General features: G+C 40.3%; 2 protein-coding genes across 11 annotated transcripts in view; both read right to left on the minus strand.

The window, feature by feature from the left end:
- The window catches only part of MTMR10 (myotubularin related protein 10), a 42,666-nt gene extending 37,259 nt beyond the window's left edge, over positions 1–5,407 (minus strand). The window contains exon 1 of the mRNA XM_042038956.1: positions 4,497–5,407. Coding sequence (XP_041894890.1) covers positions 4,497–4,550 — 54 coding nt within the window. The 5' untranslated portion in view covers positions 4,551–5,407. The remainder of the gene's footprint in view (positions 1–4,496) is intronic.
- A 567-nt stretch (positions 5,408–5,974) lies between these two features.
- The window catches only part of TRPM1 (transient receptor potential cation channel subfamily M member 1), a 91,368-nt gene continuing 78,955 nt past the window's right edge, over positions 5,975–18,387 (minus strand). For 6 of the 10 annotated variants that reach the window (XM_042038952.1, XM_042038953.1, XM_042038946.1 and 3 more), the window contains 5 exons: positions 17,615–17,635; positions 15,853–15,997; positions 13,557–13,756; positions 12,301–12,433; positions 5,975–10,440 (listed from right to left, as the gene is read on the minus strand). In XM_042038952.1, coding sequence (XP_041894886.1) covers positions 9,177–10,440; positions 12,301–12,433; positions 13,557–13,756; positions 15,853–15,997; positions 17,615–17,635 — 1,763 coding nt within the window. In that variant the 3' untranslated portion in view covers positions 5,975–9,176. The remainder of the gene's footprint in view (positions 10,441–12,300; positions 12,434–13,556; positions 13,757–15,852; positions 15,998–17,614; positions 17,636–18,387) is intronic. The other 4 variants (XM_042038948.1, XM_042038945.1, XM_042038951.1 and 1 more) reach the window with 1 other exon arrangement.

The raw sequence follows: 18,387 nt of genomic DNA on the forward strand, positions 1-18,387 counted from the left end.
GAGGGAACAAGCGGCCCGGCGGTGATGGCCGGCCCGCGCCACCGCGCAGCCCCGGCACGGCCGCACTGCCGGGGGCGGGTCACCGGCCTGCCGGCCCCGCTCCTGCCCGGCCCGGGCCTTCCCCAGGGAACAGCCAAACGCGGGGCCTGCGGCGGGCGAGGCCGGCTGCCGAAGCACAGGATTGCCACAATTTGGCCTCAGAGCCCCGTGGGAACTGAAACCCCGTTCGGGGGCCTGCAGGAGTTACTGCTACCCAGGGCTGTCTCCTAAGGCAGCGGTAAAATCCAGCTCCAGCAGGGTGGAGAGAGGGTGGTGAGACACTGGCGCAGTCTGCCCAGGGAGGTCGTGGCTGCTCCATTCCTGGCACTGTTCACAGCCAGGTTCCGTAAGGCCTTGCGCAACCTGTTCTAGTTCAAGCTGGGGGCTCGGAACAGGGTGATCAAGGCTGACCCCTTGACATTCTCTGACTCTGTGAATCACTTACTGCAATCGAGTTCTTGCCGTCACCCTTTACACAAGGTGTACATATTACAGCTGTGGAGTGTATGCAACACTCAGGCACATGGTGTGACTCTTGGGGATGGTTCTGTGCAGGGCCAGGAGCTGGACTCGATGATCCTTGTGGGTCCCTTCCAACCCAGCATATTCTGTGTGATTCTGTGATGCCCCAGGCGGCTGCTGCAGTCACCCTCCCACTCTGCAACTCTGCTGACTGTGGCAGCTGGATGTTTATCCAACATTTGTATAATTCCCTTTAAGCTTTCCAAGCACTCATGTGTTGCTCACCTGAGCTTCTCCAGAACATGGAAATTACACAGGCACCTACCTAAACTGCCCAAATCCATCACTTCTATCTCTTCTAAGTAGGAAACTGAGTAACTAACTGCTCATGTTTGCTTAGTGGCCTATGGCATCCATAAAGGTCCATACTGCTGGTAAATATATGACTGCTCTGAACTTGGCAGTGGAAATACCTCCTACACAAAGCAACAGTTTGGATGGAAAGGTGGTTTAATGGAGATCCCTAGATCAGGAGTACATGGTCTGTCAGCTGTGAGATCTAAGGAAGGGGGAGAGCCTGGTTTCTCCTGCTGATGATACAGTCACAAGAGAACTGGGTCAAACCACCAGGTCTCTCCAGATTTTGGAGCCAGGTCTGATGTGTTCAGTAGGGTAAGAAGGGCTGGCCCCTGCCTGCTGGTACACCACAGCCATGGTTCCAGCTATGAGCTAAGCAGAGTTCACGGCAAGGACCATGCTTTAGGGGTGAGAGCTGAAGACCAGGACCTGACAAACAAATGGCTGGTATTTTGTAGCCTCACCTTATTAAAAAGCATGATTTTGGTCAGCATACTGTCATGAAAATGGAACAGCTCACGTGCAATGTAACATTAGTAAAGGCCTGCTACAGCACAGTGGTGAAGACTCTAGAAAAATGGACACATTTTTAGACACAAAATGACACATGCAGCACTCAACATCAGCTGCAAGGTTGAGATCTTCCCTCATTAATAGAAAGTATATTATATTGCATTATAGACCTGGAATTTTTGTGAAGTCTGAGAGTGTGTGTTCAATGAAAGAACAGACTTTAGGGCACAATCTGGATTCCACAATTTAGAGGAGATGCCCCACTGATTGCAGCAGAAAGGTTTGATTGAACAGTGAGGAGGGAAACAATCCACTGACACCTGCCTAGGTTGAGGAAAGCTCATGCTGTTCAACAGCCCAGGGGAGAGCACCCTGCTCTTGGACTTGTAGATAGAAAAGGTAAAACCAATCCCAGTGTACTTTTCAAAACAATGGCATCTCCTTGCACAAAAGTCCCATCTTACTGCTGTTGACAGACAATGCCCTTCACTTTATCCTCTATTTTCACATATATAATTTTTATTTTATGCTGCAAACATCACTGTCTAAGTGGGATTATTCAGCCTGGCATGATCTCATGTCCCAGTCCATTTTAGAGAGTGCACTGTGCTGCAGATGCTGCTGGTGGTGTAGAGCTGAGCGCTGTGAGAGCAAACCACAGCTCCTCTCATCCCCTTTCATAACCTAAATCCCTAGCCCTAATAAGGACTAGCCCTTATCGTTATCCTTCTTTAAAGTTTTTGTTCATATTCAGAACACTGGTGAAAGGGAATTTAACTCAAAAGAGGGGGAAGAGAAAATGAGGGGATGAGGAAGGCAGAAACTGCCCAGATTTGAAATTGCACATAACAAATTTGCCAGTGATAATATAAATTATGATTATTTACACCACATCAGAATTACAAGTGTTTCTGCATCAGCACAGAGACTTTTTAGGAGTAGCTGCAAAAGCAATCTTACTCATGAGAGGATGATCACAGGATAGCAAAAATTTACATTAAGGACTGCACTGACACATTGAAATTGCAGTGCTGTTCTGAAAATGAGCAAACAAAATCAAAACTAAGCTCTCACAAGATTTGTGAGGATTGTTACTGGAACTGATTACAAGCTTCCACTGAAAGAGTTCTATGCCAGTAGGAGAAGAAGGCTGATTTGACAGAATTGAGTACTTCGGAGAAGCAAGTTAATTGTCACAACTTGCAGTGAGATGCAGACAGGCAGAGCAGGACAGACAAGCAGAGCAGGGTGGGCAGGCAGGACAGGCAGGGAAATCCTCCGGCTCCTTTTTGGCAATGAACTCAATTGCCCGCCCATCTCTGGCCATCCCAGCTCTGCCTCACTTGCTCACTTTCTTCAAACAGTTCTGCCAAGCCAAAGATTCTTGAGAATGCCTTTGTTCTATGAGAGCAGCCTTCAAAGAATGGTGGGAAGACAGCTATGCAACAAAGCCAGCTGAACTGAAAAGACTGCAGATGTCTCATGTTATTCTCATTCTTTAAAAAAATAATTTTTTTTACTCGGCAGTTATTTTCCTTGCCTCTACCTTGTTATTCAGTGGTATCTCCTGTGTGCTAGTCTGACCAGGACCCTCTCACTCAGCCACTCTCACTCTGAGAAGCAACCTGGCCTGCTTCCCAGTGGTATCACTCCCCACACTGTGTGCTTGTCTCCCAGGGCTCTTTTTACATAAAGTGCCACTTTTTGTGACAGTGCAAATAATTATCTGTCAGCTATGGCTGGGGTGCATAACCTGCTGTATTCAGTGCACACTCAGGTTAGGCACCTTCCTAAAATTTCTGGTACAACCTCACAAGGCAGCTCTGTGGTTGGGGAAGTGCTTTGGCTTGTGCAATGCATGAGGGCTGGGGTTAAATCAGAACAGATTTTTCACCATGGTCCCTTTTGATCTCTCAGCAGATTAGAGAATGGCTTTCATTAGACATGTTTAAGAACAGGTTAGACCACCATCTGCCACTGATGGTATTGACATAGCTGAACTTGCCTAGTGCAGATGATCTCTTCCAGGCCTGTATTTCTATGGCAACTTACATGTTTTCATAGCTCTCTGAAGACTGGTTCAATTATTGGTTTGAACTCCAAGACAAAAAGACACAAACGTTGTCTGATTTCACAGTTGAGCTATGTGCCCAGAGCTACAGCAAGTGTGCAGCAAGTCTGCAAAGTCAGGGATTCACTGATGAAAGTCAGTTCTATTTTTCACTGGAAGCATTACAGTTTATTACTTTACCTGGACACCTCTTTCTCTACTTGTGCACTCAATAGTTTGTGCACCCAAATTGCCTCAGCCTGCACTCAGAAGTGTGGGGCTCTGGCTGGGGACTTGTGAGGAAGCCAGCCCTACAGGTTTGGATTACCTCTTACAGAATAAAAGCATAATGCCTTAAATTTATTAAGCAGTTGCTAAAAAAAAGTCATTCCTGAATGTCCTTGATGAAGATCTAGAAGAACATTTAAAATGTCATTATTTATACAGAACAGCAACTTTGACAGTCTTGGCCAAAAATATACAAGAGACATAAAAACTATGCAGAAGTTTCAGTTTCTTGAGGTATCTCAGGAAAAAAGCCTCCTTTGCAGGGCCTATCTGTGAAGTGGAGGCTGTCTTCTTTGTGTGGAGGCTTAATGATATGGAACTTTTGCTGTGTCATGTAAGAGTACTTTCCTTGTTAATCATTGTGTAGGTACTACTTGCCTAGAGTTACTTGGTGCTATTCATAATACAGTGTTCCACCTTGACTTATACTATTTCACACAGGTATTATGATAGTGACTATTGAATTACTAGAGCTTCTAAACTAGAATTTAATCTTTTTCCATGGCCCTTTTTGAAGGCTGTTGGTTTGCTCAGGTTACTGCTCGCTGAGCACAGCAGTCCAGTTAGGGCAAACAAAGGGAGATGCCTGCATCTAGAATCATGCATGATGAAGCACTGTGGTTTTACAGGGGGTTTCATGTTGCAGAGACAAAAAAGGAGCAGGCACATGAAATTATGCATCCTCTTTCTCATTATGGCAACACCAAGCACTAGGTGAATATTGGCACTTAAATATTTCAGCTGAATATCTGCAAAGAATAACTTAAAGCCTGTTATGAAAACATACCTTACATCCATTGTAAAGGTAGAGGGCATCGACCATAAAGCACCACTTTGCCATATCAAACTTTGTTTCTGCAGATAAGGCTAGAAGTTGAAAAAAGCAAAATAAAATTGCAGTTTTAAGAAAATCTATAGTCTTTGTCTCACTTCTCCCGAGGCCTGTGGTTTGTCAGCCTACAATGCAAACAACTGCTCGGTACTGTTGTACGACTACCCCAAACTCCTGTGCCTTGCTACCATTTGAAATGGCCTTTAAATGGCCACATCAACCAGGTCCTTACATTGCTTATGCCTTCCTGTGCAATGCTGGATCACAATGGGGGATCAAAGTCCACAATTAGGCTGAATCTTCAGTTTAGGTGACCGCTGCATGTGGTAGAATATTTATCTGCAATGGTTTCAGTGAGAAGAAAACACCCCTAGAGCTAATGTAGCCTCATAACCCAGCAAACAGAAGCTAATTGTCACTGCTAGTAACAGGCCACAGACTTTATGCTGACTTGGTAAGGCCTCAGGACTGAGGCTTGTCACGGCTGCTTTGTCAGAACTTGCCTTAACCTGCCTTGAGCTGGCCCTCGTTTGTTTAGCTGTGAAAGCAATTTTTCTAATGACGAGGAAATTCAGGCTTATTTTTAGGATTTAAAGACCAGTGATGAAAAACAAGATGTACCTTTGTAGCACACATAAAAATGCCCCTAAAGTAGCAAAAATAAGGATGAAGAAACAACATGAACATCATGCTCACCCTACAAAGGAGCTGGGATGCTGACAGCTGGCAGTATTTCCTCACTATCCTCACTGTAGCCACTGACCATTAGATGGACGATCAGAGCAGGTGTGAATAAATGTCAAAATAAGGGGTAGATAGCAGGAAGTGTGCATTGAATAACTTGACCTTATTCTGTTCTTCCATTAGTAGCACAGTAATATTCTTTTCTGTTCTCTCTTCTTGTCTCTTCTCTCTTACAATTATATAGATCTAAACTAATAATAATTCATATATTAGACTGTTAAAATTCGTTACACTAACAATAAATTCCTGACCTTACATCCAAGGTGTGCCTCCTTTCAGCTCCCAACAGCTTTTGAGTGCAACACTAAATTCAGGTAAAGTGACCTGCTGGACAGGACAGTGCAGCAGAAGCATCTGTTGGAACCCAGCACTGTGTCCCAATGGCTGCTGTCATTTGGAGAACTCACCTGCTCCACATGAAGGGCTCAGCAGCACAATGGCTTTGTGTCAGCCCAGAACACCTGTAACAAGGCACAATACTGTTCATCTTGCAGAGCTAATGAAATGATCTGTTAACATCCTTGGTCATGCACCTTCCTCATGTTCCTGTTTCCTGATTAGGCCTTGCAGATGTGTTCTTTTTATTTTTATTTAGAAATTTATTTTTATTTATTTTTATTTTGCCAAAGATGATAGTCAAGCACAGAACCTTGGAAAGCATCCAAATAAGCAGCATGGAAAAACCATAGTTGGAAGGTTTTCAATGGCTACTTTAATGGATTAGTAAATAATATGGAAAATGGACTTTCTTGGCTCTCAGGTATTGAAATCCAGCTTCTAAAATGGACAGAGTGACTCTGCAACACGAGAGGCTTGTGAGTACAAAGTTAAGCTAGTCCCTGAATGATGCAATGTAAAAAGGGGTAATTCATGGAATCAGGTGGTAGGGTTATGAACCTGCCTTTGTCAATATGACAATTAGTCACCATGTTGAAAACATCTGCCTTGAGGGAAAGGGAAATGTCTGTATTACAAGATACTGTAAGATGAACAAATTTAAATTACCTCAGTGTAATATCTCTGCACAGACATAGCCTTAGAGTATACACCCTTTCAGCTTGACCTGCTGCAGTATAGGTCAAGCACATAATAAATCATGGCAATGGAATTCATGGTGACACTGCTGTGAAGTCACCCCATGCTTAGCAGTAAAGGGGGACACATCTTCCTGAAAAGCAGCATTAAACATGCCCCTTCAGAAATGCAAATTCTCTGCCTGCATCTTTTCAGCCAGTATTCAAGAAAGCATGGAGGCAGACATGCAAATGGGTTGGTCATTATTCTGCTTAGTGAGCTCCAAATCTATTATTGATCTTCTATGCACATAGAAAGCCATATTTAAATCTTATTAAAATGGCCATTTGTCTAAAATGACTCTGCCAAAGCCAGAGTGTGCTTACTTCACATTTAATGGCAGAGAGGTTGTCATTCAGTTCATGCTGTGTGAGAGCACAGAAAATATTCAAACCTCTTAAAATCATCCCTGTATAGAAAATTTTATGGAAAATTACTGGCAAATGTTAAGAAAGAAACTTTGCTTTAGAAAATGTTCAGTCCATGCACTGCATAAGAAGAAACAGATTAGTGAAGTGTTTTGACATTATAGAGAAAAAATTGTTATACTGAATTAATCTGCCATATTTTTCATGTGTTTCTTTATAAATATTTTTACACAAAGGAAGTATATAAATACAAAGGAAAAATGTTTTCGTTTGAAATCTACATGCTATCACATAAATTTTCAATGTAAATACTAAAAAAATTAGGTGGTCAAAAGCATGATTAACACACATTTTATAAAGACAATGTAACAAGAGGTATGCAACACACTGTATTCCATTCCACAATGCGTACTGCTTGTTTAGCACAGTGCTGAAAAGCTGCATCCCTCTGTGTTTGTTAATGACTCCATTTCTGGTGAATGTGCAGGCAAACAATAAAAAGGCATTGGCAAACTGGAGGCTATTTTAACCACATTGACACAATGGCTATGTAGTTGCACAGAATGGTAACACAGAAGTAAACATGGAAGTGAAACAATTTCAAATGTCATTCTGTTTTTACAAAATGTCAAGTTCCCTAAAGCTGAAGAAAACAAGCAAAATGTCAACACTGCTCCAACAGCAGGGAAACCAGTAAACCTGCTAGTAGAACCAAGATAGCAAAATTCCAAAGGAAATGATGACTGAACTTTGTGGAATGTCTATGCACTTTCCACAATCATTCAGTTTGGTAACAGTACTTCAGGGTGTAAGTATGGATGGAGTATGAAAATATAATGCAAACAATAAAAATCAGATACCATTAATGCATTTGTATAGTCTTCCATCAATCTCTGCATTTCAAAATGCTGTAAGCATCATTGTCAAGGAGGACATTGACACCTGCACTGTGGGGCTGACAGTGAGTGAAAAAAGAAATGTCTTTACAAACTAGTGCATGAATGAGTCCTGACAGGTATTGAGTTAAGCATAAAGCTTTGACCAATATTCTGTGAACAAGTAACATGCCTTTAACTCATTTTCAAAATGATCTGCTCCATGGTAAGCATCCCCTGCAAAGACAGGTGCTGAATATTTGGGAAATCAAAGTTCCTAAAACTTAACAGGGAGGAACGAGGCAAGTAACACCCTGCTATTATGAAGAAAATCATCAAAACCTAGGCCTTCAAATGCCACTGCTGAGACACGTGCTCTGGGTAAATCTAACTACTGATGTTGATTTCCAGCATTAGTCCTCAAAACACTTTTGCTGTAGAGACTTTGTTTCCCCTCTGACATTTGTTTTTGAAATTTACTCAAGAAAACATACAGAATTTCTATTCTCAGCTGGAAAATTTATATTTTGTTTAGACGGACTTGTAGAAACTGTTCCTTGCTCCTCATGAGTTATAATGAAACTGCAAAACAAAAGATGAATTTGTCACAGTAGATTTGCTTCAAGCAAAGATTGGTTATATTTTTATTTCACCTGATCAGAACACCTTTCCTGTTTTGTTTTCCCTTGCAGGCATTTAAGAAAAGCCACAATCTTATTCAAAGTCTACATGGACTTCTATTGTAATCCTTATTTATACAAAACACTAATGCAGATTTCAATTATTAAAATCTCCATGTACTTGATATTCTTAGAGTCTTCCTAAACATTTTGAAACAATGATCACTGTTTTTCAACAGTTTAAGGCTGTCAGCATGCTTTGGGTTGGGGACAGATGTGATTCTGAAAGCAAGATTATGCCACTGAAGTTCAAGGACAGGTTAAGAATATGTCTACACATGGCTTTCCAGGTCAGATTTCTCCAAACACAACTGTATTTTGCCACTCTGACCTCTTTTAGTGGATGAAAACTGCTATGTTGTGCCATTCTGAAAGAGAAGCTAAGCAGTGTGCATGAAATCAGAAGTGAAAGAGGGGACGGCATAATTTTTCCCTGCCTCCAACAATTTTGTTTTGATCTGAAAAACACCATGGCCACAAAGAAACCAGCTGCCTAAGTAAGGATAAAACTAAGGCTGGTTAAAAATTTGTTCAGTTTGAGAAGTCTTCTGATAAAATTATTACATTATAACATTGTTCTTCCTCTAAGAGCTTTTATAAAGAGCTTGTCAGTAAATGAGCTTATGAGGGAGGCTGAAATGGAACAAATGAAGATCTATATAGTCAGCAACTGTGGACTGTACCTACTTTTTATCTGCCCCTGAGAGAACATCTCCCTTTCACCCAACCCAGCAAGCATTTATTTAAGAACAGAACATGTATCTATTAAGTTTAAAAGAAGAGAAACACATATATCCAAAATTCTTCTTTAGAAATTAATTTTAAAAACCCTAATTTGTTCAATTAGTCATGCTGCTTTCTCGACTGTTGGTAAAACAGGGGCCATAAGCCACTTTAACATTCAGTTTCTGTAGATGCATTTTCTTGCCTAGTTTTCTGTTCTTCTGTTGTGCTGCCAAATGCTACCACCAAATTAGTTACACTGCTGGCATGTCCTGGTCTATTTAATTTGTCCTTCACAGACTTGGCTTTCCGGGAATGGCTGTGCAAACTCTTGGAGCGTACTGATGGGAACCCAGAAGTCCTTTCTGCCTTTACTGACAGCAAATTCTCCTTCTCGGCTTTGACAGTGGCAGGCATAGAGGTGTAAGAGGCACTCATACCTGCTTCACCAACGTTACTATCGTCATCTGTGTCTGTCTGCTTCTCCTCAGCTTGCCTTTCTGCTTCAGAGATCAAGCCGGGGTATTCTGGAGGACGCTCTTGAGAAAGCTGCTGCTCAACTTCGTATTTCCACTCCGTGGCCCACTGTTCAACTGCAGAAGGGCACACCTGATCCATAATGGTACTATACTCCGAGGTCCAGTTGTTAACTCCTCCAACCAGCTTTCTACCTTGTGCAAATATAAAGCTCCTTGACTTCATCATAGTGGTTTGACAAGCACTGAAAGTTTCAGGAGGAAAATAGCGCATTGCTTTGGATTTGTCCAAGGGATAAGAGATGGTTGCTTCTAACTTGGTACGTTCTACTTTTAACTGAGTGTTCTGAAAATCTGACCCTGCTACTGACTGACTGTTTGTTACAGCATTCATCTGGTTTACACTTTGAGGAATCATTCCATCACTACTGAAAACCCCCTTCTTTTCACTCCCCAAACCACCTGAACCAGAATGGGTTCTGGAAACATTCTGTGCAATTTCTGATGTAGATTTACTGTGATCTGCTGTGGTGACTGCATTAGCACTCGAGCTATGGAGTCCAGCTTGGTGTTCTGGAACCAGCATCCTTGGGTCTGTTCCATCTTCTTTGGTACCAATAGAATGGGGTTTTTTACGCATGGCTGGCGACATAGGTGTGGTGCTGTCATCATAGGTCAGCTCATCGCCACTGATGTGATATTTGGACATGCTGTAACCATCAGAGCTGTTCACACTGCTCTGTCTCAGGAGATAAGCAGCATCACACTCTGACGACGCCCACGAGCGCGTGTACGTCAGCTCTGATTTGTCGATACCTGCCAGCTTCTCCAGAGCGTTCACCATCCGACCAGAGAGCTCTTCCAGCTGAGAGAGCCGAAGGTCGACTGTCTGGAGAGAAGCTTTCATAAAATGTTCTCTTTCATTCACTTCTTCCAGCCTCATTGACATATTTTCAACTCTGTGGGGTATAAAAGAGGAAGCAGAGACCAGAACCTGTAGAATGGTGTAGTAACCCATTACAGGCACCCAGCTCCCGATTTCTTCCTAAGGCAGAGTTTTGTGGTGTGTATCATGCCTTGTTCTTTTTTCTTATGTGTAGCATCAAAAGCACAAGCATTTTCTTGTTACCTATGCTTTCCATACACCATATTAGAGTGGTATTTGAACTCTGCCCTTATATTCATGGCAGGAGAGTCCCTAGGGACAGACTACTATTAACATTTCTCTGTGTGCCACCCACTGTGTGCTCAGTTTTTCTCTTTCACTGTGAAACATCAAATTAATTACATGAACAGTACTTTCTAGTGACATGTTCACAGGGTGACTTAAAATAGCATCAAAGCATGTTGTAAAACAGGTTTTGCAGATGTATGAGAGAGAAACATATACTGGTGTTGATGGGATTGCTTTAGCTCTTGAACTGCCTTTCTATTATGTATCAGCTGAAAGGAGTAGAACTATTGTCTAGTTCAATTAAAATAATACTTTTTCCGTTTTCTTCTTATCATTGATATCATAATGGATGTGATGGCACTAGAAAAATGCATATAAAAGTAATTAATTGGAATGTGGCTTAGAGATCATGTACTAGTAACTCTACTGTGGAAATTAAATTAACGTTTTTTTGCTCTCACACACAAAAGATGACGAAGCATCTCGAGCAAAAAGCCATGAGAAATAAGCAAATCTGCTTTGTGGCCACAGACCATAGTGAATCAGTGAGGCTTATCAGCCCTGCTTTATTCCCTGCCACAATACCTAGGATTTTGACAAATTGCCATGCATAACCAGTGTGATAGAAACTACTCGAATACATGTAGCAGGTTTAATTTACTTCTCTATTCTCAAATTTCAAATATAATAATGCAAGATGTTCAGGGCCTCTCTCAAGAGAAGAAGGTTTATCTATTAAAGAATTATATGGCTCACAGAGCTAATTCATAACAAATGTTAAAATGAAGATACATACAGATATATAGATAAATATGTACATGGAGTACTTAATCAACAAAATACTATAAGGTAGCTTTAGGTGAAAGAGTGTTTAAAATGTGTTTAATTTTTATTCCAGGGAGAATTTTTCTTCATTTCAAGGAAGTGACAGAAGACCCCATCTCTTGACTGACTTACTACTCTTGACAGAACAGGCAGAGCCTTTGAGAACAGTCCTGCCAAGTGACCTGGTAAAAAAGGCTGCTGCCATTAGCACTGTGTGCATACACAGCAATATGCAAACATTACCTAGTCCTCAGAATAGCATAATGATTTATATGTGAATATCCCCCATTTTTTAAATGGAGAAGTTCATACTGAAAAGCTAAATGCCTTGTTCAAAGCCTGCAAGAGTATCTCTGGCAGAGATTAAAATTCAGCAGTTGTGAGTGCCAGATCCTAATGTAAACCACAGGTCCAAGGGAAGAACCCTCAGTGCTTTTGTCATTAAGCTTCATCAAGTTTCTCATGGTTGGATGAACTGTTGGAAACTCAACAAGCAGCAATTTGCTCAAATGGATAAAAAGTGCAACTGTGACCCTCAGATGAATGAGTGGTATAAAATTAATCATGAGCAAAAATGTTCTTATAACAAAGCTACCCAAACCAGCAGATTTAGTGACATAACAGAAGTAACAAAATGTTTGCTCTTGTGAGAGATGCACCTGCTCAGATAGTTATTTGGGATTCAGATCAGCTTCTGAGTTGGTGGTGGTTTTCTTCAAGATCAAAATCTTTTGTATTTTAACTCAACCGTGGTTATAAAGAAGATATTAAAAAGACTGTTCCCAAAAAATGGTGTGGATTTTTTTGTTACAATAGGTACCTTTCAGAGGTAACTCTGATGCGTTCATCATTAGATGACTGCTGCTCATCCTCTTTCTCCTGGAAGTATTCTTCTACACACTGCTCTTCAAACTCATACAGTTTTTTTAGCTCTTCATCATTCAGAAATAACTCTACGCAAAAGAGAAGAACAAAAGAGGAGTTTCCTTTTTCTGAACTTCTGGCAGTCAATTTAAATCCAATTTAGCAGTTTATTTTGGACATGGACATATTGCAGATTCTACTCCTGCACTAACTGAACAGATGATTTTTTTAAACAGGCAATGAGCATTTAGCTAAGGATGGGCAGAGCTGTGAAGGCAATGGAATGCATTATGACCATCCTCTGCTTCCACGGCCATCCACGTGGGGCTCTATGTTCTGAATGACTTTGGTACTATTTAACAGCTCTGCATTAAACTGACCAGATTTTACAAGATAAAGACCTGGGCAATCTCTGCCAGTTTGACTGTTCCTTCATTCAACTGTTGTTCTTAAAAGGATGCCAGTTATAGGCACCAGATAAACTCAACAGATTGTTCACAGATATTCTTTGGATAAGATGTTAAGAAATTTATAATCGCATAAGAAAAATCCAAGGGGAATATAAGCTTTCGGGAACAATTCATCCTTTATCTGGATTTGTCTCTTTGCATTTGGAAGGAGCATTACATTTCCTTTTTTCCTTTTCCTTTTTCCTATCGTGCAAATATGTTTGCAACGTAGAAATGGAGGAATAATTGTGAGCATCTGATTATTTTCATGAGGCATATAATGAAACTAATAACTAACAGTTTCAGAGTATATTAGGAGAAGAATCCTCACAGTTTCCCTGTGAAATGACAGATAAATCTCTAAATGATAGGGAGGATACTCTTAGTCACAGATTGCTCACAATCACAGAGCTGACACTATAGCTGACATTTGGAACTGTGATCCCTTCTTCTAAAACTCCTATTTGCCCATCCCAACACATGGACTTCACTAGAACTTGGTAGAGCCCTGGATTGCGTAGACACCATCTCACTGTTTCAAGAAAGCATGTTACAGGAGGTTTTCATTAGCATCAGAGAGGTGTGGGTTCTCAGGCACCCACAGAGCCCAAGAGCTGTTAACTTTATACAAATATTGGCCCATACTGTCTTCTGCAAATACACCTGATGCTCAAGGTGAATAAAACTGTTCAGTGTTGCAGAAGCTGCTGCTTTCTGCTAATATGGTGCAAAGGGCTCAATTTAGAGAAGATTTCTTGCATACTCAGTCCCCTGTCACGCTCGTCCTGGTCTCCATCACCCTTCTTGCAGCGGCAGCAGATCCGCCTGATGATTATGTAGATGTGGCTGAAGATAATCATTGGTGGTGGCAGGACAGGTCTGTCATGGAATGTCATGATCAGCTGGTATCGCTGGAACTTCCAGACTTGGTTGGATATTGATTTTACCTCAAAGAAGGTATTGCTGAAAGGAAACATAGGTACAGTTTCTATGTGGTCCCTAATCTTCCTTATCATTGAGCAAGTACTATGCTGAAAAAAGCAGGTGCTAAATAACCTCATGGAGCCACATGAATTGCTTGGTTCAGCTCTTTGTTGGTGCTACTGAACTAAGGATTAAATTGATCTCATGATTTCACTACTCCTTTTGAAGGTAGCAAACAGAAGGTGCTCTGCATCCCTCAGGCACCACTCAGAACAGTCCTCCTCTCAGACAGCTCCTACTGTACAAATCCCTTAGGTGCTAGTGAAAAGAAATTCACACGATTTATGCATCACATAATTAGTATTTAGGGGCTTGGTTATAAACCATTTCTTTTAACACATGCCAGTATTTGATGCTACACAAAGTATTAAATCCATGGAAAGTATTTTGTATGCTAAACTCAGAAGCTTCACATAGTTTGCCTTTAATATGCTAATCAGCTTGACCTACATAGAAGACTTTTCAAGTTTTCACAAAGTGTCCTAAATTCAAACTTTACTCCCTCAAACTTCTGATTTGAAAATATGGTGCATATTCTTGTAAAGAAATTTATTCTTAGAAGCTTCATCATTTTACAGCAAAGTAAGGTGTGTTTTAAAGATGTTTAATTTTGAAATCCAGTTGATATGAAATGATAGAATTCAATCCAGAGATAACAATAGTCACAGTTATGAAATACCAACTAAGAGAAAGCAGACTTGATATTCTGTCTTAGAAAAGGCTTTTCAAGTTATTTTTAAAGTATCTTCAGACAGCTCACTCCACTTCTTATGATGGTGATGATACTGCAACTTCCTTTTTATATTTTCTGTCCACTTATTTCCTAACTTTATGTGCTTTAGAATATCTACATTCATAAAACCAGTTAAAACATGTCTTTGACTCCTGTGTACACATAGCTTTTGCTTTCTTTAGGTTAAGTATATATGAGACTATTTACCAATAATAAATAACAATCTGCCTACATTCCATGTCTCCTTTATAGCAGGAATTGCCCAGCTAGATCTCAACCCCTTGCAAGCAGGCTGGGATGGCAGGAGTTAACAGCATGACCTACTTCCCAAACTGCTGATTCCTTGGTCCTTCAGCCAATAATAGCTACCATTATAAGATTCTTCCCCTTCTCCCCAGCTATGTGACTGGCATTTGAGTACTTTAAATTCATGACCTTTTAAGCTACATACATCAAATGAAAGACAGGCTTTGTGAGCTGCAGATTTCTGGGCACACAAAGTACTATTTTTGCATTTGTGACACAAGCTACCTACGCCAACAAGCCCTCCAACACTCCAAGTTTGAAGGCAACAAAAATGGATCACCTTCTTTTCTCAGGTGTTCTGTTCAGAAAGTATTGCCAGCAAGTAGATACTCTTTTTTTTTGAATCCCTACATCATGAGAAGAAAAGCATGCAACCTAAGTGCAGGTAGGAAGAACAAGCAGCAGAAGTTTATTTAGTTTTGCTCCAGATAAATCCGAATACAGCTATGTGCATACTGCATGTTGCTTGGATTGGCCACAGACCTTGGCAACACATAGCCATCCTTCTTTTTGGTTCAAGGCAATACAGACTATTCTTTTGGGTTGTGAAAGAACTCTCCAAGGCCCTAATTTCTTTTTTTAAATGGAAAACAAAACAAGAAGAAAAAAAAAAGAAAAAGAAGCCAGATGATGTAGTGGAAATGCCTCCTGCTTTTGATGTTCAGAGTTTTTTTCTGCTGTTCTCCTGCAGCGTTGTGACTGCCAGTGGCTACACAGGCTTCTGTCAGGGGTGTGCCAGGTTTCATGGATCCTGTTTGTCATCTTTCCAGAGCAACCTTGAGGCCTGTCACTCTCCATTAAAAGGTAATTGGAAGTAGCCAGGTTCTCCCACATACACTGCTGCAGTTGCTGGCAAATTCAAAGCCACCTTTCCTCACTCTTCTCCAGGGTACACCCTGTTGCCAGTATTTGCCAGTCACATTCACAGAATAATGAGATTCTGAGAGTGAATGCAAACCCTTACAAAATCAGTTGATGGGCTCCCACAGAAACTTTATCTCAACAATAAGACAAAGATACATGATCATTTACATACTTGAAGACAGCAATTAGCAGGTTTACCAACAGGATATTTGCCACCAAAAGGTAACAGGCCATAATAGCAGGAGTGAGCCAGGCCCCTGGGATGCACGGAGGGAGGCGTTTACCATCATCATCGTAAAGATTGTCCCCACAAGGAGCTGAAGGAAAAACAGGAAAGATATTTTTCACAAATTGCCTGATACTTAAAAATACTATTCATATTTATTTAATGATGGCACATACATAAACGTTGCCAAATTTTGTCAGTTTATTTCCAGGAGCAACTATGTATAATTTCTACTTCAAATTCTGCTTCTAACTACATTTCCCATATTAGTGAACAGAGAGGCAACTCCTTACTGTACAGCATGGCTTTCTTTTCACATTCCCAGGGATTTTCTTTTTTTCTCACAGTAATAGTCTAAGACAAGATCTTAATGTGTATACAGACATATTAATAGTGGAATTAAAACCAAATTCTTTAATCAAGCCTGTGAGCATACCTTGCCAAATACATAAAAGCATTGCCTTAGTGGTACCAGATTGCTGAGTATAAATTCAACCTTTATGAGGGCCCAGGGTATTGAAGAGGTCTTTAATGGCCCTGATTAGCTTCACTGGGGGTTTACACCTACGGCCCCTCTGCACACCTGTCCCTGCCTGAGCTATGTTTTACCCCTGCCTCCAGGATGGACCTTGGACCAGTGTTAGTCCCATGGATGGACCCTTCTGTCTCCGGCTGTGTATCTTTTTGCCCCTTACTGGACTCCCTAGATGGATCCCAGACTATTACTTGACCTGTCTGGGGCTGTTAATGTTACCAGCAGGTTAATGCTACCAAAAAGATAAAATTATAAAATGAAAATTATATTATAACAGCAAAATAAGACTAGTGAGAATGGGACAAAAGTTGATAATATAGATCAAACCAATATAAAATAATTGCCTGAAGTAATTCTAAGAATACATAGGTTGTCTCGGGTAAGAGCTGTCTTGGAGATGGGTAAATGCAGCAAGTTTATTCTGTCTGAAAGTGCAGTGCCAATGTACGTGATTTCAAATACAAGGCTAACTTTTGGAACCCTTTTGTAGCAGGTAAAGTTTTTGTCAACCACAGGTTCTTTAGCTGTAATCTTAGCAAATGTGAAGTCTGACAGAGGCTCATTACAGATTTAGTTATGTGACTAGAAAACCCAGTATTTTTAAACATTTTGCAAAAAAACCCAATGCTTCAACCTCGCTTGAAAAATACTTCAAATTCTTTGAAAGCAGACTAAGCTTATTTACTGAGGTCTCAAAGAGATATTTGGACTGTAATTAATAACATTTATTTTACTTGCTTTTCAAATATCAGACCTACATTTTTTCCTGGTTTTCCTATGAAAAGTATAGCAGGAAAGTTAAGCGATTCCTAATTTTATTCAAATGGACCAATGAAAGTACTGCCAAAACCACAGTAATATTGTATCTAGGTAATCAAAGGGAATTATACAATGCCACTTATGCATCATAATTTAAAAAAACCCAATTATTTTACTGTTGGTGTACTAGAAACAAGTCTTAGCAACCACTTAAGCTCAGTTAAAACTTCTGATCTGCATTTTGTATTAAAATATTTTTTCTCTGCTTATTTTCAAATGAAACTATTACAGTAGAAAAACAAGATTCACACCTGAATACTGGATGAGTGCTGTAATTAAAATATTAGTAACTAGTCAAGAAAGAGATTAATGAACATAGCTAAATGAGATAATCAGCTCTCCACAGAAACTTACGATTGATTTCCATGGCATAGACTGAACATCATTCCAAAGGAAAGGAATAGAAAAGGAGGCAGGGAGAGAAAAAAGAAAACAATATAATAATAAAGAAACGGAACCCAAAAAAGATGATTGGAAATACAGTTCTGCTGCCAAGAAAAGATAAGCAACTCAAATGTCAGAACAGTAGAGACATACGCTGAGAAAAAACATCTTTGTTAAAAATGCATTGCATTCTGCAATTTCCTTTTCATGCTGTTTTCCCCAAATGTTACATATGGCAGCAAACTAATGATAATAATATATCACAAAATGCTTCTGGCAGATGATCATTTAAATATATGTGGTATTTCTGGCGAGTAAACAAAACCGGCGTGGTTCACCATGAACATGAAGCAACTCAAAATTATCACACAAAAATCATTCTTTTAGCTATTATGGAAACATTTTCTCCTCTTTTCCCTTTTTTTTTTTTTTATAACCACCCTGGCTTGGAATCTGTCAGCTGTTTCCTTTGAATAGCTATGTTTCCATTAATAGGCATGCTATTGTACACTGCAGTAATATCAGTAACATTAATGCCCATTCTGACTACCAGTCCGGGCACTTGCTTGCCAATTCCTAAATGCTAAATCTTTGTACGAAAAATCACACCATTGAAAGAAATTCAACCAGGCTTCTCTATTGTTTAAGAATATGATTCTGTTGAGTACTAGATGCTGATAACTTGTTCTTTGTGCATGTTTTCTAAACAGAATGAAGCACACAAGAGCTTCCTGGGGTGCATT

Source organism: Corvus kubaryi, unplaced genomic scaffold (assembly GCF_017639235.1).
Source record: "Corvus kubaryi isolate FWS band 111438036 unplaced genomic scaffold, C.kubaryi_AGA036_p1.0 37394, whole genome shotgun sequence".
NCBI classification, from domain to species: domain Eukaryota; kingdom Metazoa; phylum Chordata; class Aves; order Passeriformes; family Corvidae; genus Corvus; species Corvus kubaryi.